The sequence below is a fragment of the Mya arenaria genome, chromosome 12 (genome assembly GCF_026914265.1).
Source record: "Mya arenaria isolate MELC-2E11 chromosome 12, ASM2691426v1".
In the NCBI taxonomy this organism is placed as follows: domain Eukaryota; kingdom Metazoa; phylum Mollusca; class Bivalvia; order Myida; family Myidae; genus Mya; species Mya arenaria.
The window spans coordinates 44,761,913-44,786,926 of NC_069133.1; the positions used below are offsets into that span (position 1 = coordinate 44,761,913).

The 25,014-nt window shown below is 35.7% G+C and overlaps 1 protein-coding gene across 1 annotated transcript; it reads right to left on the reverse strand.

Moving 5' to 3' along the window:
- On the reverse strand, window positions 1–25,014 carry LOC128210728 (oxygen-dependent choline dehydrogenase-like). The gene is made up of 5 exons (XM_052915082.1): window positions 24,707–25,014; window positions 22,743–22,815; window positions 22,314–22,446; window positions 635–1,729; window positions 1–272 (listed from the first exon to the last, which is right to left on the reverse strand). The coding sequence occupies exons 1-5, from the start codon at window positions 25,012–25,014 to the stop codon at window positions 1–3; spliced, it is 1,881 nt and encodes a 626-aa protein (XP_052771042.1).

The following is a 25,014-nucleotide window of genomic DNA, read 5'->3' on the forward strand; positions in this document are numbered from 1 at the left end:
TCAGACATCCCTGGTTAGGTGATCCACCGTATTCACTCCACGAATAAAGTCTGCCGCCTTCTCCGCTATCATCATGGTCGGGGCGTTCACGTTACCAGAAGTGACAGACGGAAACACGGAGGCATCCCCAACGCGCAGGCGTCCGACGCCCTTTACTCGAAGATGCAGATCCACGACTGCAGATTTGTCGTCGTCGGGCCCCATCTTACACGTAGAGGTCGGGTGATATTGAGTCACCGCCGTGTGCCGGACAATACACTCCCAGTAAGCATCTGAACGAAATTCAAACGCAGAACAAAATGACTTCCGCAAATCATTGAGATCGATTCCAAGAAATTTCATAGCCTTTGTTTGAAACAATTTTCCCAGATTCGTATTCCACCGACAAGATCCAAAACATCCCGTTTGTCTTCAAAATACCTCGGATCAATGACTGGATAGTCGAAGGGGTCCGCTGAAGCGAGCCTGATGGTCCCTCTAGCTCTTGGGTGCGTTAGTGTAACAAACGGGCAAATACCATGCGCTTCTTCGCTTGCCGGCGCCATTTCCTTCGCAACATCATCATTATAATAGAAAATGTTCTTTCTTATAAAGGTGCTATATATAACGAATTGTAAATCCGGGTAGGTCACACCTTTATTTGACTTATTGAGGTGAACGTATGCTGATCCGTCTGTTATCGCTATGGAGCGTGGTCCTGTACCGAAGAGCTTATACCTTAGCCAGTTGGTCCAACTATTGAGAACGCTCGGTGTTATACTCAAAGGCTGCTTAATTCCAACACATACACTGACTTTCTCGTGATCCTGTAGATTCTCCCCGACCGGAAGGTCAGCAACTACAGTAATGTTCATCTCTTCCAGATGTTTCCTAGGACCTACCCCCGACAGCATAAGGAGCTGGGGCGTGCCAACCGTCCCCGCCGAAACGATGACTTCTCTGGTGGCCCTCACATACACCTTCCTCCCATTCTTATAGAACCACACACCTTTGGCCTCTTTATTCTGGATGTCAATCTTACTCACATGGCTGTTAGCGGAGATATGAAGGTTTTTTCTATCTAGACCCATCAGCATTTCAGTCCCGGGCATACTTCTTTCCCCGTTTCGAATGTTGTATTGAATCTTGTTAAATCCTTCTTGAGTTTCTCCATTGTAGTCAGAAATTGTGTATCCGAGTTCTCTAGCCGCCTCTCTGTAAACCTGGGCAAGCGGAGTCACATCCCCACCTGACACTGCCAAAGGACCGCCAACATTGTGGTATTTGGAGTCTTTAAATTCAGACATGAGCATATCTTCGGATTTTAAGAAGTAAGGAAGAACATCCTTGAAGCCCCATCCTTTGCAACCATTTGCTTTCCATTCGTCAAAGTCCAAGGGTGACCCCCTTGTGTACTGCATGACGTTGATGCTGCTGGAGCCGCCTACCACTCGGCCCCTGGGCCAGAAGCAGCTCCTGTCCTTCATTCCCAGACACGCGTTCCTTTGAGGAACAGTTAGGTACGTCCAGTCGTAGGTGGAGTTCAGCAGCTGTATGTACCGCCACGGTTCGTAGAAGATCGGCTTTTTCACCAAGGTTTCGCCGGCTTCTAGAAGTAATACTGACGAATCTCGGTCTTCAGACAGTCGTGTGGCCAGGATTGAACCAGCAGACCCAGACCCGATTATAATATAGTCATATTCATCATAAACTACGTCCACAACCTTAACCGAGGTAATTGTGTACTGCCCTTTAAAAATATAATAACTTATCGCTGCAAATGCTATGGAAAATGTCCACTTGCCGGAAAAAAACAGTTCCTACAGATGAAGAGATCATGGTTAGAGATTATACGGACTTGAACAACCAAAGATGTCCCTCGACGTATGCATGGAAGAGAACGTACGAATATATATATATATAGTACATAAACAAATCAAATGAACTGCAGATGATTGGAATGATCGGTTACTGTGTCGAATACAAGACAAAGTTCATACAAAGTTGAGAACATGTGGAAATATTATAATCAACGAGTGAATAAAGGCTGTCCTTGAATGCTTGCATCTTGATAAAAGAAATGGATTAAGTTTGTTTCTTTAAGATTACACTAATTATTCCATATTTATTTTGGATTATGGGAAACATTCCCATCCTGCTTAACAATTAGGTGAAGGTTGATCAAAATCCGATTACATGTACAAGAACCAATGGAAGAGTTAATTCTGTTACATTTCTCAAACTTAATTTATTAACAACATACTTCAGTAATCTACATAAATGTAATTATATTGTTACCATCACGTTTAATCATAATATTAATTTTAATCTAAATATTTTTAGATCGATATGATTGTCTTTCATTTTTTTTTTCTCTATTCAGCAAAGTAGCAACATTCAAGGTGAAATTCATCACAAATACAGTTTCTATCACAAAGTTCACATTTCTTTTTTTCAAATTGGCATTCGGAGCTCCTCGACCATTTAACAAAAACAACCTCGGATGTATTTAGACGGTTTAGATACTCAGAAATCAGTATGCTTAAGTCCGCTGCAAGTAGATCGCGTAGTAATTTAATATAGCAGTTAAACTTAATGACTTAACTCTTGAAAATCTTAATTATGTTTGCAATGATACACTTCACTGGCAATCAATTTAAACTTAGATAAAAAAAATACAAGCTAAAACACTACATTTGATTAATGATATAATAATTCAAAAATCTACGAACTACTTCAACTGATGTATTGGCATAACATTCGGAGCTCCTCTGCCATTTTTATTGAAAACAACCTCGGATGTACGACGGTACATCAGTTGAAGTAGTTCGAAAATAAAATAAAATCCATGTACGCCAAAAAGTCTAGTCAAGCCATTAAGCAAATTTGCTAAATTTGAAATGTAAAACATTTGTTTATGTGCCGAAAGTTCACGCATAGTTGACATCGATTTTGGTAACTATCTATTCAGATATTTAGCAAACGTGCACATTAATCGCATTGTCATGAAATTGGAACTGTGTTTTCACTTGTAAAGTTATATAAATAATCTTAATTTGGTAAAGTATATATGTATAATACGTGATGGTTATTTTTCTATTTATATGTGAATTAAGATGGATATTTGGTACTGTTCATACGTGAATTACCAAAAAAGAAAATTAAAACTCCCCGAGTAATAAAAATTACACCCAACAAGCGAGTGTTCAGTGTAACCCACACGCCCCCCCCCCCCCTCCCCCCTTTAAATCGTCCAAGTTTACTAGTACTTTTTATTTCAACATAGGAGAAGGAAGGTAAAAAAATACGCCCAAAACGCACCATTTCGGACTAGAGATTGATCATTCATTATGTATATTTTTGGTATAATTTTTATCTACATGCACGTTTTTCTCTTGATTTTATTGCGCCGACTTGATGCTATGCATCATTTTTTTCTTGTTACTACTGTAACAAATTAAGTTCGCATTGAAGGGCGTTAACTATGCCAATGTAATGTCAAGGTTTTATCCTGGTCAACGAACCCGTCGCTACTGTTTGTTTATTTGAGTTTATCAAGGTCGCGTAATGGCTGCATTATGGCTTGACCCTGCCGTGACGCCACCACGACTTAAATTGCGTTGAAATCCCATATTGTCAATGCATGAGATAAAAATAACTGCAATACCCAGTCATATCCAGATATTAGAAGACTTGAAGAAAGAGAGTGAGACACAAGATATCCTGGTGCGATACCGGCTAGCTCTTTGCGAAGAGACCTCTTGGTTCTTTAACGTGCTCGGTGTAAAGCACCTATACCGGTACTGATAACAACATTTCCACAACACAGTGAACAACAAGTGACAATATTAAAAGCAAAAGTGCAGCAAGGCTGAAACATATCATACATTTTGACATGACCTGACATCAAATTTTATATAAAAGGGTTCCGTACAGTGGCATATTGTTGTCGTTTATTTTGCACTCTTTTATTATTCGTTTCAAATAAAGTTGCTTCAACGATATAATGCCTTAAAAAGATGCACTCTTACTCCCAAATAAAATTTACCAAAATTAATGCAATTGTTTTCCTATTCCAAAAAGGATGAATAAATGTCAAAAACAATGGCTCTTATGAAGGATATTGAGTTTAATTTGAAAAAAAGGCCCAGAAATCATGGAATTTCTACCATATGAGTTCCTAGAAGATCACAGTAAATCTTTTAGCACTCACCAATCATTTAATATTTTTGCGTTTGCTGCCATTAAATACGCGGTTACAATTTTACTATCAGTAATTAATATTTTCCATAAATGCATTATTTATTAAGTAGTTAAAGGTGTATCAGTCAAAATTTATGTTTGCTATACATGTGTATGTATTGATTTTGAATAAGAGTGTCACTTTAAATGGACTCGTTCACATATTTTGGCAAAATATTTTTAATTGGTAGAATTGACTTTGTTTTACTTACTTCTATGAGCAGAAAATGTCCAAATGTTCAATCTGTGAAAGTGCAGCTTTAATGCAAGCAATAACTCTCTCTGGAACTTCCGTGCACTCTTTGTCTGAAAATTTAAACTGTGCCTATGGATTTTTTTTCTAATGTGTCTTCTAAAATTGGCAATGTCCTTTTCATAGACATTGTTCACAGACATTTTATATTTTGAGTATATCGATAGTAATTTCTCGAAGGCACCAGCTGCGCCAATTGTAAAATATTGCTGTGTGTGATCACTGACACACAGTTAAATGGATGTCAATTTTACATCAATTTTCAACAATGTCCAATCTCCAATGTATTTACCAGCTTCTTCACTTATCACTTCAAATGCGCCTGGAAATGCTGTCAGAAGGTCAGTGTCTCTGTCTATGTCAGTGGCAGCCGACAGTAATGCACGAGTCAATTGTAATCACGCCCCCCCCCCCCCAGGTCCGGAGGTATACCGGGGATAGCCGGGGAAATGGGCCGTGTTTTTACCTTTCAGGTGGCCCCGCAGTGCCGGGTGAATGCGGTGGTTTTGTCTTCGCTTTAAATATAGCGGGGAATGGGCCTTACCTGGGGTCCCTGGGGTGCGGGTGCATTTGGCGGGGATTTTACCATCTGTTCGTCCCGCAGGGCGGGGATTTTAGCCGGGGTTGGCTGGACCGAAAGTCAAATTCCCCGCTATTCCCCGGACCTGGGGGCCGTGGTTACAATTGACTGGTGCATAAGTAGAGGTAGGAAGCTTTCCTCTTGTGGTAAGGGAATGATGATACTGTGTCTTTTCATTCACTCCTTGCAGATTCCTGAAGAGCTGTAATAAATCACAGGCTATTAATTTTCTTGTTTCTAGAATATACTAATTTATTAAGATTAAAGCATGATTGTGACGAAAGGTGTTAGCTTATAGAACTCTTGAGTCCATTTCCTGGGTAGAAACCAGTACTGTGTGCTTTTTGAGAGGCTCCTATTGGGATCGAAACAGCGACCTCTTGGGTAAGGGTAAGGGGTGGGCACCTTTACCACTAGACCACTCCCCCCCCCTTGTTTTTATTGTCCTACGACATGCAAGTAAACTGTAAAGTGTATACACACTTTAAATGAGAAGATGTGCGAGAATACAGAAAATAAAATATCATTGAAGATGCATATCAGTGTTAAGAAATGGTCAAAAGTACTAATGCAAAATGAGTAAGGCAAACACACTTCAATGTCAATTTGTTAAAGGGGCTAGACACCAGTTGGTCCAAAAATCGGCAAAAACTAATATTTCCAGAAAACAAGCTTAGAATTGTCCATACGAGCAGGAAAAGGCTAACAATTCATGATAAAAATACTATTTTGTCACTGTCTCAGCTGAGTTTACCCATTTAAGAGTAGAGCATAATGGTTTCCCAGTTTATAATGTGTATATTTAGCATGGGAAAGTCACATCATTAGTACAGATACATTTATCAACACTATTTTTAAATTAATTTGGATTTACGGGGTAGACAAACCCGGTAAGTTTCGAAATTCGAAAAATACGCAAAAATTGCGAAAAATACATGTGATACATCAGTAAGTAAGATACACTGCGACGCGCAGTGTTGTACACAACGATATTAATCTTAAGTCAGTTTTTCACAATTTTCTTTTTTTCTTGCAAATGTATCATCTGGTGTCTAGTCGGTCACCTTAAAATGTTGCTTTATAATAAAGAAGAATGTCATGAGTGAATTATACTGAAACCAAGCAACAAAATTTGATAAACAAGAAACGCCGCAATGCGACGAAACCAGGTTTTTAATGATTGACAGAAGAACTTCAGCCTGTGTCTGTTTTTCTATTTTTAGTAACAGTGACCTTGACCCTAGGGACCCCAAATGCAATCCATCGAAAGATATCCATAAACTCTTCCTTTATACCAAGTTGTGTCTGGATATGTCAACCCTGACTTAAGTAATTCAGTTTCAATCATTTTTCTATTTTAAGTAACAGTGACATTGACCTTGAATCTAGGGACCCCAAACGCAATCCCATGAAAGGTCTCCATAAACTCTTATTATAGACCAAGTTTGGTCAAGATATGTCAACCTTTACTAAAGATATTCAGTTTGAACCATTTTTCTATTTTTAATAACAGTGACCTTGACCCTAGGGTCCCCAAATGCAATCCCATGAAAGGTATCCATAAACTCTCCCTATAGACCAAGTTTGGTCAAGATATGTCAACCCTAACTAAAGTTATTCAGTTTCAACTGTTTTTCTATTTTTAGTAATAGTGACCTTGACCTTGACCCTAGGGACCCCAAACGCAATTCCATGAAAGGTCTCCATAAACTCTTCCTATTGACCAAGTTTAGTCAAGATATGTCATCCCTAACTAAAGTCATTCAGTTTCAACCGTTTTTTCTATTTTTAGTAACAGTGACCTTGACCTTGACCCTAGGGACCCCAAACGCAATCCCATGAGAGGTCTCCATAAACTCTTCCTATAGACCAAGTTTAGTTAAGATATGTCATTCCTAACTAAAGTTATTCAGTTTCAACCGTTTTTTATTTTTAGTAACAGTGACCTTGACCTTGACCCTAGGGACCCAAAACGCAATCGCATAAAAGGTACCCATAAACTCTTTCTATAGACCAAGTTTTGTTAAGAAATGTCATCCCTAACTAAAGTTATTCAGTTTCAACCGTTTTTCTATTTTTAGTAACAGTGACCTTGACCTTGACCCTAGGGACCCAAAACGCAATCTCATAAAAGGTACCCATAAACTCTTTCTATAGACCAAGTTTTGTTAAGAAATGTCAACACTTACTAAAGTTATTCAGTTTCATAGGTGAGTTTGACGCCGCCAGGCCGCCCGCCCGCCCGCCCAAACAACGACGTTCGCCTGGTTAAAAATTATACCATGTTAAAGCTGCACTCTGAGAGATTGACAGTTTTGACAACTTTTTATTTTTTTGTCTTGGAATGAGCAAATTGTTGCGTAAATGTCTGGAAACCAGAGATATACATGTTACACTGCTGACAAAAAATCAAATCGCAGTTTTTCATATTTACGTTCAAAATCTGATGCATTATTGCTAAATTAATATAAGCATTACTTACACTTGAAGAAAAATGATTTTTTTCTGCAATTTTCCAAACAATTGAGATTTGTTCTTACTGAGTTATCTTATATGACTGAATAGTCTAATGATTGATTAGCCACAATAATGCGCGTATAGGGAACTTTTTTTCAACATTTGGATTTTCATTTTGTTCCCTAAACGCCACAAGTCGACTGATTCATACCAATGTTAAATATATTCTTCAATTGTAACAACACATGTACACAATATTTAACACTGCATAAATAAAAACACATAAGTTACACATACATTTTTTTAGCCAATACCTCGATCTGTCAACAAAGCATCGCCATATTTTAACTATCTAGCAGGTGCCATTTATATTTCCCCTCAATATACTTAGCGCTGGGATCTGTCATTCTTGGCTAGGAAAACAACAAGTGGGATATGGACGCGTAGAGTCGCCAAAACAACAATCGCCAAAGACTCTGAAGCGGCTGTTTATATGGACTAATGACTGGATTGATGGCAATGATGACAAAACAGCTGATTCTGAGACTAAAATTAAAAGAAAAGTCAAAACTGTCAATATGTGAGAGTGCAGCTTAAAGGTCAATAAAACTGAGTTGTTCTGTTTTCTTGTAAGTTGATGATATGAAAGAAGAACATAAGTTTTATGGAATTGACTTTGATAGCTGATGACTACCCTGGGCTTGACTTCCTGACAATCTTTTCATATGCCTCGAACTCCTCTTGGGTGTACTGTGCCATAGACAGCAACGTGGAGATTGACTCGGTTGTGCTTACCTGTATTGAAAGTAACAGATAATTTAGCACGCTTATTCTGATTCTGCATCACACAAAAACTGCATAATTCTTCCTCGCCCAACATAAAAGGTGTTTAAACATAGAAAAATCGGCCGTAAAGTGCCCATGTAAGTGCACTTACTGTTGAAAATAAAAAATATGCAAAAATTCAACGAAAAATAGCTAAAAAAGGTACAAGAAAGGTGCACTTCGACTAAAAAAAAACACAGTTTCAAGCCACGCAATTTTCTATTTTCACTTTGTAAACAACTAATCGCTCAGCTTATACATTCAATAAGTTATTTGTTAATGCCTCTAGAAACATAGGTTAAAAAAACTGAGAGAAGCTTACATTTGTGGCCTCCGGTAGGCGTATTGATATTGCGGGTAAAGTGATAAAACTTACTTACCAGGTGAAAATATCCTCCAAAAACACAAAAATCTCTTCGAACGCCGCCATTTTTTCCACATCACACATTTCCCTCACTTAAAATTCGGCAAACACAAAACACGTTGGACCCCTGCTTTAATGGAAGCCCTGTAATAATAATAGACTGCTGACAAAAGATCAGTCTCGGCGTTTTTCATAATGAAATATTTTGCAATTTACCAACGAATATTTACACCTCAACTTCCACTCCTTAAATGAACTACCTTTAGGCAATTGCGTTCATCAATCGATGAACGCAACATCTTCGGATATGTTCGGATCGTAATATACATGAAAGCTATTGATCATGTTATTGGTTGTATTGTGTCAGCAGGTCCCGTAAAATATAGATCAACATTTTAGAAAGTGTTACTTTATTATATTTTAAATAAATTGGTGCCAGAAAAGTTTCAATTTTTACGTTTTAAAGTGATTTCAAGTAGTTGATCTTTTCCCGCGTTATTGTGACGTCATTTGAAAAAAATGTTTCCGGATATAGTCGGGTCGTTCTATTTACAGAATGGGTAAGAACGGATTACTGAAAGGTTTTCTTAAATGAAATGAAGTAGATTTTTAACAATTCTTGAATGAAATAAGGACTTATTGGTGTAAATATAAGGAATGAATTGCGGGGTTTATGTCATTATCGGGGATATGAACGCAATTGGGTTGGTCAAAGTACGCGTGGAGTCCTTCGGACTCCACACACATTGACCAACCCAATTGCGTTCATACCCCGATAATGACATCAACCCCGCAATTCATTCCTTAATTGAGATCTGTTCCATTGTGAATTACTTAATATGAATGAATTAAAGGAATTGATGCCAAAAACAGCCAATTCTTAGGCAAATGTTGTTTTTTTAAATTGTTAAAACAGACATTCTGTGAGAGTGCAGCTTTAAAAGATGAAATTGGTCATTGCATTGCATGATGATTTTAACTGAGGATGGGTTATTTAGCTTTTAACTGGTAATTTGGTGCTTCAAATGTTTTCTCACAATTAGATTTTGGAGAATGATTTTTAAACCGAGTATATGAAGACAAAAAAATAAAGTTTATTCAAAAGAAATATACAATACATATTTGAAATGGACCAATATGTTCACATTAATGTAATACAATGGCTCATATAAACATGAATGGCGGAACAGATTTATAAATTATGTTTATTTATATTACAATGTTAACTGCTATATCTCTATAATTCAATATAATTTTCTAAATATATTAATTATGAATCCTTTCTCTGCTGTATATTTATGAATGGTATAACTTACTCTTGAACATACATATTCGATAAAGAACACATTGCCCTAATCTGCAAGAATTGTCCTCTTAAAGTTTAGCCGGACTTGAGATATTTTCTTGCCCATGTAGACCCCGCAGTAGAGTGATATCCAGCAAACGTTCTTCCAGATCTTTGATACCCTGACATGTGAAAACAACAATAACGTCAAGAAGGATTTGCCTAATATTAATAGTTTAGTTAAGTGTAATAATATATTTATCTATATTTACACCTCAACTTCCATTCCTTAAATGAACTGCCTTGCGACAATTGCGTTCATCAATCGATGAACGCAACATCTTCGGATATTTTCGGATCGTAATTCATTGCATAACAATATACATGAAAGCTATTGATCTTGTTATTGGTTGTATTGTGTCAGCAAGTCCCGTAGAATATAGATCAACATTTTAGAAAGTGTTAGTTTATTATATTTTAAATATATTGGTGCCAGAAGTGTTTCAATTTTTACGTGTTAAAGTGATTTCAAGTGGTTGATCTTTTCCCGCGTTATTGTGACGTGATTTGAAAAAAAATGTTTCCGGTTATAGTCGGGTCGTTCTATTTACAGAATGGGTAAGAACGGATTACTGAAAGGTTTTCTTAAACGAAATGAAGTAGTTTTTTAATAATTCTTGAATGAAATAATGAACTATTGGTGTAAATATAAGGAATGAATTGCGGGGTTGATGTCATTATCGGGGATATGAACGCAATTGGGTTGGTCAAAGTATGCGTGGAGTCCTTCGGACTCCACACACATTGACCAACCCAATTGCGTTCATACCCCGATAATGACATCAACCCCGCAATTCATTCCTTAAATTAAAGCTCAAGATTGTGCTAATATTTTATATAAGCTGAACTGAATCACTCTCGTGTCCCTAAATCCTTTGTTGAAACCAGCACTGGTGTCCATTTTTAGAGGCCATGAAAATGGAGCACTGAGGCCCGTATTCACTAACATGTTAAGGCTGAGTTTCAGACTCAGAAGAACTTAATTATAATTTGTGTTGTAAAAATACTATTATAGCATCAAAAATTATGACTGATACATGTGTTTACAATAATCTGCTCTATAATCAAGCACACATTTTATGTATTTAAAACAATGGTATTTAAGTATTAAAATAATGAATTCATGTTTCAATCTGAGGTATAATTGTATTAAACTAATGTATTAAACTTATGTAATCAATGTATTAAAATTATGCATTAATATATAAAACTAATGTATTAAACTTATGTATTATTGTTTTAAACTAAATTAAATGTACTAATGTATTTAACTTATGTATTAAACTTATGTATCAAACTAACATATTAATGTATTTAACTAATTTATTAACTTAATGTATCCAACTTATGTATTAAACTATTTTATGCATTTATGTATTCAACTATTGTATTAAATTAATGTGTTAATGTATTTAAATAATGTATTAAACTAAAGTATTAATGTATTAAACTTATGTATTAAACAATTTTATGTATTTATGTGTTCAACTAATGTATTAAACTAATGTGTTAATGTATTTAACTTATGTATTAAACTAGAGTATTTAAACTAATGTATTAAACTAATGAAGTAATGTATTAAAGCAATGTATTAAACTAGAGTATTTAAACTAATGTATTAAACTAATGAAGTAATGTATTAAACTAATGTATTAAACTAGAGTATTTAAACTAATGTATTAAACTAATGTGTTAATGTATTTAACTTATGTATTAAACTAGAGTATTTAAACTAATGTATTAAACTAATGAAGTAATGTATTAAACTAATGTATTAAACGCGATGTTATCGGCATATATGTTTATACCGGTAGACTTTTGAAGTCATGCCCAAGACAAAATTGCCCCCCCACACACACGCACGCACGCACACACCAACGCACCCCCCCCCCACAACATACGCGCCTACTATATGACCAGTCACATTAAGTTACTATATGACAGCCTTTCGGGGGAGGATAATTAATGACAAAAGATTAAATATAAATTAAGACTAGATCTCATTTAAATACCATTCATAGAAACAATAGAACAAACTGCACTCACCTGAACTCATAAATATCAAAGATTCTAATAATAAACACTAATTGTGACTAGTCATCACACTCCATTATGTATATGTCAAATGAGCAATAATTGTGACTAGTCATCACACTTCAGGAAATATATGTGAAATGAATAATACTTGTGACTGGTCGTCACTCTTTAGAAAGTATATGTCAAATGAGCAATAATTGTGACTGGTCATCACACTTCAGATAGTATATGTCAAATGAAACATATATTGCACTTGACACATGAAAACCTGTGATACCTGAAAGGCTTTACTGGACGGTTAGTATTAAAGTCATGGATAAGAATGATTGAATAGATCATAGGACAGCTGGAGTGGAGCTAGAGTTGTGCAAATATTATGGATAATAGAATAAGAGAGTAATTTATAGTAGTTGGGTAATTAGTAATTAGTTATTGTAAATTTGGAAGACTGCTGATCAAACAAGCACATTTTAAAGGTTATATTAGTGTTATTTCAAAATACAAAATTACCACTTGGCCAACACCATAACCACTCAGCCAACACCATAACCACTCAGCCAACACCATTACCACATATCCAACACAATAACCACTGGGCCAACACCATTATCACTTAACCAACACAATAACCACGCAACCAACACCATAACAACTCAGCCAACACCATTGCCACTTGACCAACACCATAACCACTCAGCCAACGCTATAACCACTCAGCTAACACCATTACCGCTTGGCCAATACCATAACCACTCAACCAACACCATTACCACTTGGCCGACACCATAACCACTCAGCCAACACCATTACCACTTGGCCGACACCATTATCACTCAGCCAACACCATAACCACTGGGCCAACACCATTATCACTTGACCAACACAATAACCACGCAACCAACACCATAACAACTCGGCTGACACCATTTCAACTTGGCCAAAGCCATTACCACTCAGCCAACACTATTACCACTCAGCTCACACCATTACCTTTCGACTGACACCATTACTAATCAGCTGACACCATAACTACTCAGCCAACACCTTTTCCACTCGGAAAACAACATAAGTATTCAACCAACACCATTTCCACTCGGACAACACCATAACTACTCAGCCAACACCTTTACCACTCGGACAACACCATAACTACTCAGCCAACACCATTTCCACTTGGCAAACACCATTACCACTCAGCAAACACCATCACCACTCCCCTAACACCTTACCACTCAGCCAACACCCTTTCCACTTGGAAAACATCATCACCACTCGGCCAACACCATCACTAATCCCCTTACACCCTTACCACTTGGCCAAAAACCATTACTACTCGGCCAATACCATCACCACTTGGCCAATACCATCACCACTTGGCCAACAACATTATCACTTGGCCAATACCATAACCACTCCCCAAACACTCTTACAACTTGGCTTAAACCATTACCACCACTCCCCAAACACCCTTACAACTTGGCTAAAACCATTAACACTAAGCCAACACCATCACCACTCCTCAAACACCCTTACAACTTGGCTAAAACCATTACCACTAGGCCAACACCATTACCACTCCCCAAACACCCTTACAACTTGGCTAAAACCATTAACACAAGGCCAACACCATCACCACTCCCCAAACACCCTTACAACTTGGCTAAAACCATTAACACTAGGCCAACACCATCACCACTCCCCAAACACCCTTACAACTTGGCTAAAACCATAACCACTAAGCCAAAACCATCAACACTCCCCAAACACCCTTACAACTTGGCTAAAACCATAACCACTAAGCCAAAACCATTACCAATCGGCCAATACCATCACCACTTGGCCAACAACATTATCACTTGGGCAACACCATTACCACTCTGCAAACACCATAACCTCTCAGCCAACACCATTATCACTCAGCCAACACCATTACCACTCGGCCAACACCATTACCACTCGGCCAACACCATTACCACTAGGCCAACACCATCACCACTCGGACAACACCATTTCCAGTTGGCCAACACCATAACCACTTTGTCGACATAATTACCACTCAGACAACACGATTACTACTCGGCTAACACCATTACCACTCGGTCGACACCATTACCAATTGGCCAACACCATAACCACTTTGTCGACACAATTACCACTCAGACAACACCATTACCACTCGGCTAACACCATTACCACTCGGTCGACACCATTACCACTTGGCCAACACCATAATCACTCAGCCAAAACCATTACCACTCTGCAAACACCATTACCACTCTGCAAACACCATTACCACTCAGCCAACATCATCACCACCTGACCAACACCATTGCCACTCAGACAACACCATTACCACTCATTCAACATCATACCCACTAGGCAAACCCCATAACCACTAGGCAAACACCATTACTACTCGGCTAACACCATTACAACTCGCCCAACACCATTACCACTAGGTCAACATCATTACCACCAGGCAAACACCATCATCACTTGGCCAACACCATTACCACTCAGACAACACCATTACCACTCGGCTACATTCATCTCTGACATCTTGTGCAGTTTTGACATAATATTAATCCTCCATCTAAGACAGATTAACAAAATTAAGTTTGTACTAGTTTATCTTAGCTCAATAATGAAGACGGCTATAATCTGGCCAGTATCCGAGCAAAACCAATTGAACTTTTTATCCATATAAATGTTACTTGGAGGAAATCCACAAGCCCCCATAACATTATCAGGGGAAAAATTAGTTTGGTCATTGGGAACCTCGGTAACTAATACATGTTAATTCCTTTTTTCCGGTATAAATAATATTTAGAAATTCACTACAGGACTCATTTTTGCTGTTGCCAATGTCAAAGGAACTAGAGTTGAAATCAGGACTTACCTCCACAGTAAATTTCAGCATCTCTCTATTCAAGGTGTTTTGCTGATAAAACGCTGTACAGTTCGCCAAACAATTTCTCCTTGCTAATGTTTGATCTGAAAAAAGAGACCTATATATAATTTACACAAATGCCCATATAACAATGTATTGTTAGAGAGCTTCACATATGGTCATATAACTGTTAAGAGTTTTTCGTTATGAGTGATACATCTTATAATATAAATTTATTTTTATCGGATTTGTTAAGGTTAAATATGGCAGTGCGTTTATATTTGATATGGTACTATTGGTTATATAAATATTTACATTTTCCTTGGGAAAAAAAGAAATTTAGTAAATAAGGATTAACTTCCACAGTGAATTTCAGCATCTCCATATTGAAAGGTGTTTTTCTGTCAAGATGTCGTACAAATCGCCCATCAATTTCTCCTTGCTAATACTTGGTCTGTAAAATAAAGAAGAGAGCTACGCCAATGGTCACATAACCATGAATTATCATGAAGAGAGTTACACATATGGTCATATAACCGTGACCACCATTTTAATATGAGAGATACACCCTATATATCATGGTTTCAATAATTGTGACCAGTTTACCATTAATAGAGTTAACTCATATGATCCTATAACCATGATCAGTTCATCATTATAGAGTTATACTTATGGTCATATAACCATGGACAGTTCATGATTATAGTGTTACACATGAACAGTTTATCATTATAGAAGAAACTTCAGACCTTAAGTTATATATAAATTAGAAATGACGGTAAAGTTGGAAGGTAGTTGGTAGTTGGTAGTTGGGGATTCGAATAATCAACTACTTACCAGTTGCCAGTTGGGGATTCAAATATTCAACTACCTGCTAGTTGCCAGTTGGGGATTCGACAAACACTGTTTTAATTCACTTTTATTCGTATATTCGCCAGTCGGATATTCGACCATTTCCAGTCGATTATTCGCGAATGTTCAACTGCAAACCAGTCAGTAGTTGGGTATTCAGTTTATGTCTTTATGTATGGTTTTAAAGGTCACATATGGGAAAATTAATCGCCAAATGTTTCTGTATACATGTACACATATGTTTCTTTGCGACAAACACTGTTTTAATTTACTTTTATTCGTATATTCGTCAGTCGGATATTCGACCATTTCCAGTCGATTATAGAATGTTCAACTGCAAACCAGTCAGTAGTTGGGGATTCAGTTTATGTCTTTATGTATGGTATTAAAGGTCACATATGGGAAAATTAATCGCCAAATGTTTCTTTATGCATAAACACATATGTTTCTTTGCGACAAACACTGTTTTAATTTACTTTTATTCGTATATTCGCCAGTCGGATATTCGACCATTTCCAGTCGATTATTCGCGAATGTTCAACTGCAAACCAGTCAGTAGTTGGGGATTCAGATTATGTCTATATGTATGGTTTTAAAGGTCACATATGGGAAAATTAATCGCCAAATGTTTCTGTATGCATGTACACATATGTTTCTTTGCGACAAACACTGTTTTAATTTACTTTTATTCGTATATTCGCCAGTCGAATATTCGACCATTTCCAGTCGATTATTCGCGAATGTTCAACTGCAAACCAGTCAGTAGTTGGGGATTCAGATTATGTCTATATATATGGTTTTAAAGGTCACAAATGGGAAAATTAATCCCACTACCTTCCAACTTTACCGTCATAAAATAGAATGGTATTATTCATCTATTTCAAACGGCATAACACTTCTTAAAGCCAGAATTGTTGGCAACATATATGTGTATATACATACATACATACATACATACATATATTTGTACTCCGTTTTATTTGAATCATCTAGGAATATATGATTATGGACAACGTTATACTTTTTGACCAAGGCTAGGTCCTGATTACTCTAAAAATCTTAAACTTAACACTCTTGAGTCTCTATTTCATTGAGCATTATTACTTGCTAACGTTTTTTAGCATGATCATCTTTAAAATAATTTCCTAAAAATGTTCAAAGCTTGTTAAAAAGGAAACATTACAATATATATATATATATCCCAAACTTTAAGGGACTTGGCATGGATTCGCACCCCAATAGAACCAAAATATTTTTTCTACTAAAATTGTATTTTTTTTCTGCAATTTTGGAACCAAAAAGTAAAAATAATATAATATCATAAATGTTTTCAAATGTGTTACTGCAAAAAAAGGAGCCAAAACATGATCGAGTCCCTTCGAAGTCAACAATGACATCAATTTTATTAGAAAACTTTTTTGTATTAAGGCAGTTGGATAAGGTATGAATAAAGTGTATGACCTTAACATACTTATATCCGTTGTCCATTTAGCCGTTGGTAAGTGCACATGCTTCTCACCAAGATGACCCAAGTTCGATTCCCCGCCAGTGCACATGTGGTTTGCGGTAACCAAGCCAGACTAATGGGTTTCCTCTGGGTACTCCGGCTTCACCAACAACACAAAACACTCTCGCTTCAAATTCTGCCAACAAGAGTGATTCATATAATTATGTTGTAATAACTTGTTTCAAAATCATTGTAAATTTAATATGTTTAGACTAAACTGAACTTACTTGAATTCGACTATTCCATCATCCATAGCATTGGAAAAATTAGCTCGATTTAAGGTGATAGCATCTCTTTTCCGAATCAATAGAAAGAAAGATAAAAATATAAACATGACTATCATTTGGCGTTGTTCTTATTCCCCCTAAGTAAGTGTTTTTCTTTAATAATTAGCCACATAAAGACCTGAGGATAATTAAAAATAATATCTGTGAAATCGGGTTTCAGTAGAGGATTCTCAGCGGATTAATTTAACTTGATGTTTTTAAGATTTTTAAATGAATAGGAACCAGGGGCCCACTTCAGTAAAGAATCTTTGTCTTACCTTCTTTCATCTTGAATCTGTAGAATTTAGGTCATAAATGTCAACAATCTGATTTTTTTTTTATTTAATTAACTTTGTGCTAATTTGTTAATGCTTCACTCTCACAGACTGGCCGTTTTGACAACTATTTTTTAGGTTTTGTCTTTAGCCAATTTTTGCAAATGTCATGCAAATGTCATGAAACCAGTGATACCAGACTGCTGACAAAAGATCAGATCGCAGCTTTCCATATCTATGTTCGAAAATTGATGCTTTAAATTGGCTTAAAGGGTTATTTACGCTTTAAGAAAAATGAAATTTTCGGCAGTTCTCCTAACAAATGAGATATGTTTTCTTATATGACCGAACTGAAAGCACTGATACCGAAATCAGCTTATTCTGAGACAAAATCTACCGTAAAAAAATAGGTCGAAACTGTCAGTTTGTGAAAGTGCAGCTTTAACCTGGCTCAAGTCAAATTATCACAAACATGTAGCAAAATAACACAAATATTTCATTAGAATAGTATCAGTTTATGTCAAGAATCGAAAAAGATCTTTATTGAAACATGCCCCTGGGATGCCCATATAGTTTGATATCAACCATTTTAAGGGCCTGGCCCAATTTTTCAAAAAGATGAAAAAATAATAACGGGGCACAAAATGTTGATGCAGTTTTTTTTGTTTTTTTTTTAATGCATTATAATGTTTAACTCTTTTGACTTTTAAGATGAATACAAAAAGCATTTTGATTTGTTTACATTTAAAAATATATGCCTTTAAAAATATACTTCTTTCAAATAATTGTTACTTGGCCACAAATGCTGTAGTTTAAAAGCGCCTGAATATCTCCGATATATAAATTTTTGAATCAACCTATATTGTGCCCATTCAATATATTGTACAATATTAGCCATACCGGTGGTCTGTACTCTGTACAAGAGGTTCAGTTTAACAGTGAAGACATTTCTAACCCTCTGTGTTTTAATTCCTGGTTTTACAAATGAGACGTTCCCCTCATTGTGTGAGGGACTAGATCTTGCAACCCTCTGTGTTATAATTCCTGGCTTTTCAAATGTCAGACATTCCCCTCATTGTGTGAGGGACAAGATATCCAACCCATTGACTGTTATAAATCATCACTTTGCAGATGTCATCGTTTCTTTGCGGACCTGAACATTATACTTTGTTTCAATGCAAGCCTTGCCGAGATTGGGTTTCCAGCTATATCTAATGAAACTGTGTACGGGTATGCATAGTTAACAATGTTAGAAACACAGGTTCCATGGTCATAAGTGCGACACACTCCGTGAAGCCCAGATAAAGCGTATTTGTTGATTGCAAGTTCCGAAAGTAATGATTTAAGTAATGATTTTCCGCGTCCAAAGTGAACGCACAACCACTGTTCTATTGGGGCGGTCACTAAAAACGTCACATATGGCAAGATGATTTTGTAAACCACCAGATCAACATGTTTAGGAGTTGTAATTACGTCATATCACATCCCATCCATCACATACCAATTGTTTTGGTCGCATGTAGCTCGAAAAGTATTTGAATTGCTTCAAGTTGTTTTTGAGTAGGTTGTATTATAAAAAAACCAAGGTGATAAATGTTCCAAGTTTCAATCAATTCGTTCAAGCAAACATCTTTCCCATTCTGGGTAACCAAGTGACAGTTGGACCTTACTGATATTTCATAATTACCAGTTCTCCCAAAACTGAAATAATATATAGTTAGGTCTTCAGTCATCGAAGAAATAAACAAAACGAACATACGGTAACAATTTTATCATTTATTAAGTTCAAACAAAAGCATAACAATTTTAACTTTTATTAAGTTCAAACAAGAACATAACAATTTTAACTTTTATTAAGTTCAAACAAGAACATAACAATTTTAACATTTATTAAGTTCAAACAAAAACACAACAATTTTAACATTTATTAAGTTCAAACAAAAACAATTGTAACATGTAATACATGTAAGTTTTATCAAAGCTCAAACACCTTCAAATTCTGCCGTAATATTCCTGAAAATATTGATACAAGCGATTTCATTAAATACCTCTACTTTTACAGTCAACAAACTAGGCTTCATGCCAGAAAATCTTTTCTAGAACTTATATGGGAGCCGAAGGAACCAAATGCCATATAGATATAAATTAATTTCTAATTCTTACACTTATACTAGTGGCTTTCAAAAGTTTTAACAGCCTCATAAAATCTGAATCTGAAAAATCGACTTGTGTTGAATACACTGGATTGAAACGCAGTAGTAATAAGCCTGTTTGATTATTAGTATGATGAAAAAATATTTTCTAAATAATGAATTTGAAGTCAAATTAACAGTGTTTGGTTTATTTCTTTAAACTAAAAACAACAACACATAAATACAATACCAGACAAGAAGATTATTAAGAGATGTAGTGCAGCCGACAAAGAAACACATGACAAGATATGTTAATTACGCACACTATATAGCACTGAAGTAAACACTAGCAACAAAAGTCCTGAACTGTGCACATGCCAAGATATGTAAAACAAGCACACTATAAATACATAAGCACACACTGGCTGCAAAAGTCCTGAGCTTCTCTACCGACGGGCAAGGCAAAACCAGAGACGGTTATCTCTGGAATCCTGTGCTCATTTGTCAAGTGACGGCTCACAAAGTATGAATGTTGAGCCTCATTCATTTGTCTGGGTCAAATTAATGATGCACATACAATATTATATAAAATATACCCTTTGGAACACAAAATAAACTTAAGATGTAGACAGAACTTAAGAATGCTACATTCTTATAAGAATGTCGCATCAATGCAAGAATGTCACGTCAACTTAAAAATGCCACATCAATATAAAGATGTCACATTAATATAAGAATGTCACATTAATATCAACAATATAATTTTGTCACATCAATATAAGAATGTCAAATCAATATAAGAATTCCATATCAACTTAGGAAATCACATCAATATAAGAATGCCAATATCAGGGTTCCCACAAAGATGGCAAAACAAAATTCCCTGACCTTTCCTTGACTAAATTCAATTTTCCCTGACCAATTCATGAATGCTGAAAACCATACATACAGGTCATATATGAGCATGAAATGTAATTAAGATGTTGGCCTCCTTCCTTCCCCATAGCCAACCCTTACCTCCTTGTACTATTTTATGTTTATTCTTTTTTTTTCTTTTTTGTAATCTCCCTCTTCATCCTAAGTATTATCTAAAAACTATTACATAGATTTAATTAGTATTGTAAAAAAATCCAGCCAATGAAATGTTTGTATTTACTGGGAGTATAATACACCACAAACAATCAAATTAGGAAAACAAAACCCCTGCCCTTAATTGTAATTTTTTCTCTGTATGATTTTTAGATGGATTCAACACAAAACTTGTACAAATAATAATCATAAAAATTCTCCTTAAAGGTCATTACAGTGAAAGCTATTAAATACTAATACTTAGAAATGAATTAAGAGAAACATAAAAATGAATTAAGAGAATCATAAACATACAAATCAAGCTCATACATGACATTACAATGCTCTAATATTAGCAATTAAGTGTTACATGCATAGAAACCGCTCACAAATTTAAAAACACCCGGTGATATAAAAATAAAATGCATTAGCTTATACCACAAGTAATTTTACACAAGCATATACAGCAATACAAAACTATTGTTTAATAAGGTACAAAATGTGTGTATATATATATTAATAATGACAACAATAATACAAAATGAAAGAAACTGCCTTAACCTTTTGTCACTAAATGAGAGTAGTTGTACGACCAATGCCCCTTCATCATAAAATTCCCTGACATTTTCCTGACTTTTGCCAAAAAAATCTTTTTTCACTGACCCATTTCAAAATTCCATGACTTTTCCCTGAACTTGAAAAAACAACCTTTTCCCCTGATTTTTCCCTGACCGTGGGAACCCTGAATATAAGAATGTCACATCAATATAAGAATGCCACATCAATATAAAGATGTCACATTAATTAACAATGTTACATTAATATCAACAATATAAATTTGCTTCAACAATATAAGAATGTCACACCAATATAAGAATTTCACATCAACTTATGAAGGATATCAAATCAACATTAGAATGTCACATAAACACCACTGTAAAATTGTCTTGTCAATAAACACAAGTCCCGAATTTTCGTTTCCATGGTGTTTCCCATTAAACGGCATCCATTATTTTCACTGAAAGAAAAAAGAAAAGAAAAAAACTTAATTAAGGTATTGGATCCACAAAAAGGTGAAATTTCATCCAAAGTATCCAAATAAAAATATTGCTCTTATCATCATTAGACCATTAATCACTTTCTATAACATGATTGCCCCTATTATACTTGAACACTCTCATCACTATTTACCAATATCTTTGTAATACCATGACCAAGTTTCATAAACAATTCACACCTACCTGATCCAGTCGAGACATCAGGCCATTGTGTCATCAGTGAGGTGTCACCCATTGTGTCATCTGTGAGGCTTCGCCCATGGCCAACTCCAAAAGCGCTCGAAGCCAAAGCCAGGTCTGTGTTTTCTTCTTGAGGCTTAAATTATATAACACATCAAAAATTCCATAAGGGTATTAATCATGTTTATTACTATGTTACATGTTTATTACTATGTTGCTGCTAACTGGATGCCAAAAAATACCACTTCCATTATCCTTCAGAATAACAGCATCATCAACAACAGCACCACCATCATTTTTTATAATCATCATTATTGTTGTATGAAATGATATTCAAGTTAGAGTGATATTTCAATTAATGATATTTCATTAAATAAATATCTTTATTTTAATTCTAAAATCCAACCAAGCAATGTTTTGTTAAACTCTTACCATCGCCACGCCACTGATTTTCTCGGGGTACCACTTCCAGTTGCATGGTGGGGCACTTCCGGTTCTGTGGACACTGAAACATTGAACCAAAGCATGTACCTTTATTTCAGTATAAAAGTTATATATTACTTAACCAAGTAAACAGAAATATTAAACATATAGGCCAAATGAAGGATAAGTTAACACCATCATCGTTGTCATCGTCATCACCATCATCATTCAAGAGCTGCCTCATCACCTTCATCATCAAGAGCTGCCTCAGGGCAGCGCACTGAACTTGATGCTGCTTAGTCTTAAAAATGAGTGCATGAATGTTATAGTATATATCTGGTCAAAAAAGACAATAATCAAGGACCATAATTTGCATATAGGATAAGGCGTTATGAAACCTAATTGTGTGATGGTTTTGAACAACTTAACGAGAAGTATAGACATCAGTATTCTTCAAATAGTCCAGCTAAAGACAATACCATAATCATGCAAGAAAAATGTCTCAATCCATGAATACCATTGACTGTAAGCATTTTGCATTACTATAACCATTGACCATGTATTTAACAATCATGGTCAACCATAAGTTTAATAGACAATGCTTACATGATCCAGTTCAGCCAACAAGCCAGTGCGTCATCCTAAACCAACTGTACGGTACATCCCTTCTGACTGGATGGTGGGACACCCGCTGAAATATAGAACGGACGCAGTCACCTATTTCAATAAAGGGTCAAATCATCATCAAAACATTACCATATTATTACAAACAAATGTTAAAGATTTGAATTAAAATGATAATAAGCATTAATCGCTCTTATTGCTTTTCACATTATATTCATGAGCCTTTCCTACTGTTAAGTTTATAATTAATCAAATTCAAACTAATGCAATCCAAGCCCTCCAATGTCCAATATTTTTTTTACATATATATATATATATATATATATATATATATATATATATATATATATATATATATATATATATATATATATTTATTTATATACTAACATTCACGTAAATGAAAAAAAAAAACATTTTCTGCTACATGGGTTTGGTTAAAGAAATCTTGGGGAAAGAATGCTGGTGCCTTTTAGCATTTTCACTGTAAGATTTCGAAAACCAACAGAATATGCCTTTTCAGTTTTCGTGTATTTCTTTAAAAACAAATTTGAATAAATAATGCAAAGATTAAAGTATGAAGAATTGAAAATTTTGTCCATATATAGTAATTTATAAATAATAGGCTCATCAAATATAAAGTGACCTACTTAGTGAAAACATTTCCTTAAAGGTAGACTGGTTGTTTTTTTAAAAGAAAAGATATGTTGATCCAAATAGTGCAAATCATTAGCTTTTTCATCATTAATAATGCATAATGATTTTTTAACTTTCAACAGATTTCAATACACATAAATGAGCAAAATAATACATATCTGTGTTGATATTGTTGTCCACAGCATCCAGTGCGAACAAGACTGCCATTGTAGCCCCACAAGTACCATAATCACCACCACCACCGTGGTACCACCACCATCATCACCACAACCATGGTACCACCACCATCATCACTTCCTCTAGCATCACCACCACCACCACCATCACCACCTCCTCCAACACCACCATCAACATCACCACCTTTACCACCACCACCACCATCATCATTACCACTAGCATCATCATCATTTTTAAATTGTTTTCCACTTTACATTTTATAAGCCTTTCCTACTAGTCTATTTTTAACAATGTTCACACTTATACAATGAAACCAATCTAATGTGCAATAATATTACATATAGAAATATTATATATTGATATACACGAATTTGAAATAATAAATGATAGGCTCGTGAAATATAAAATGACCTACTTAGTGAAAATATTTCTTTTAAGCTAGACGTTTTAAATTGCATAATTGAATTTTTTAACGTTAAACAATTTTTTAAACACAAACATGACCAAAATAATACATATCTTTGTTGATAATGTTGTCCACAGCATACGGTGTGAACAAAACTGCCATTGTAGCCCCTGCACCACCATCATCACCAGCACCACCACCATCAGACCATCCGATCATCAGCAACACCAACACCATCATGACCAGCACTCGCACCAGCACCACCAGCACATCAAACAGCAGCACCACCACAACCATCATGACCACCACCACCAGCACTACAACAAACAGCAAATCCACCAGCACTACCTCCACCAGCACCACAACCATCATAATCACCACCAGCACCTCTACCATGACCACTACCAGCACCACCAT

Excerpts from the sequence above, each read along its gene's own strand:
- LOC128210728 (XM_052915082.1), bottom strand. The coding sequence starts at position 25,014 with ATGGTGGTGCTGGTAGTGGTCATGGTAGAGGTGCTGGTGGTGATTATG. Across the intron at positions 1,730-22,313 it reads TGATGTCTCGACTGGATCAG|GGCAGTACACAATTACCTCG; the intron begins GTAGGTGTGAAT and ends ATATTTTTAAAG. Across the intron at positions 273-634 it reads CCTCAATAAGTCAAATAAAG|ATGCTTACTGGGAGTGTATT; the intron begins GTGTGACCTACC and ends AATTTCGTTCAG.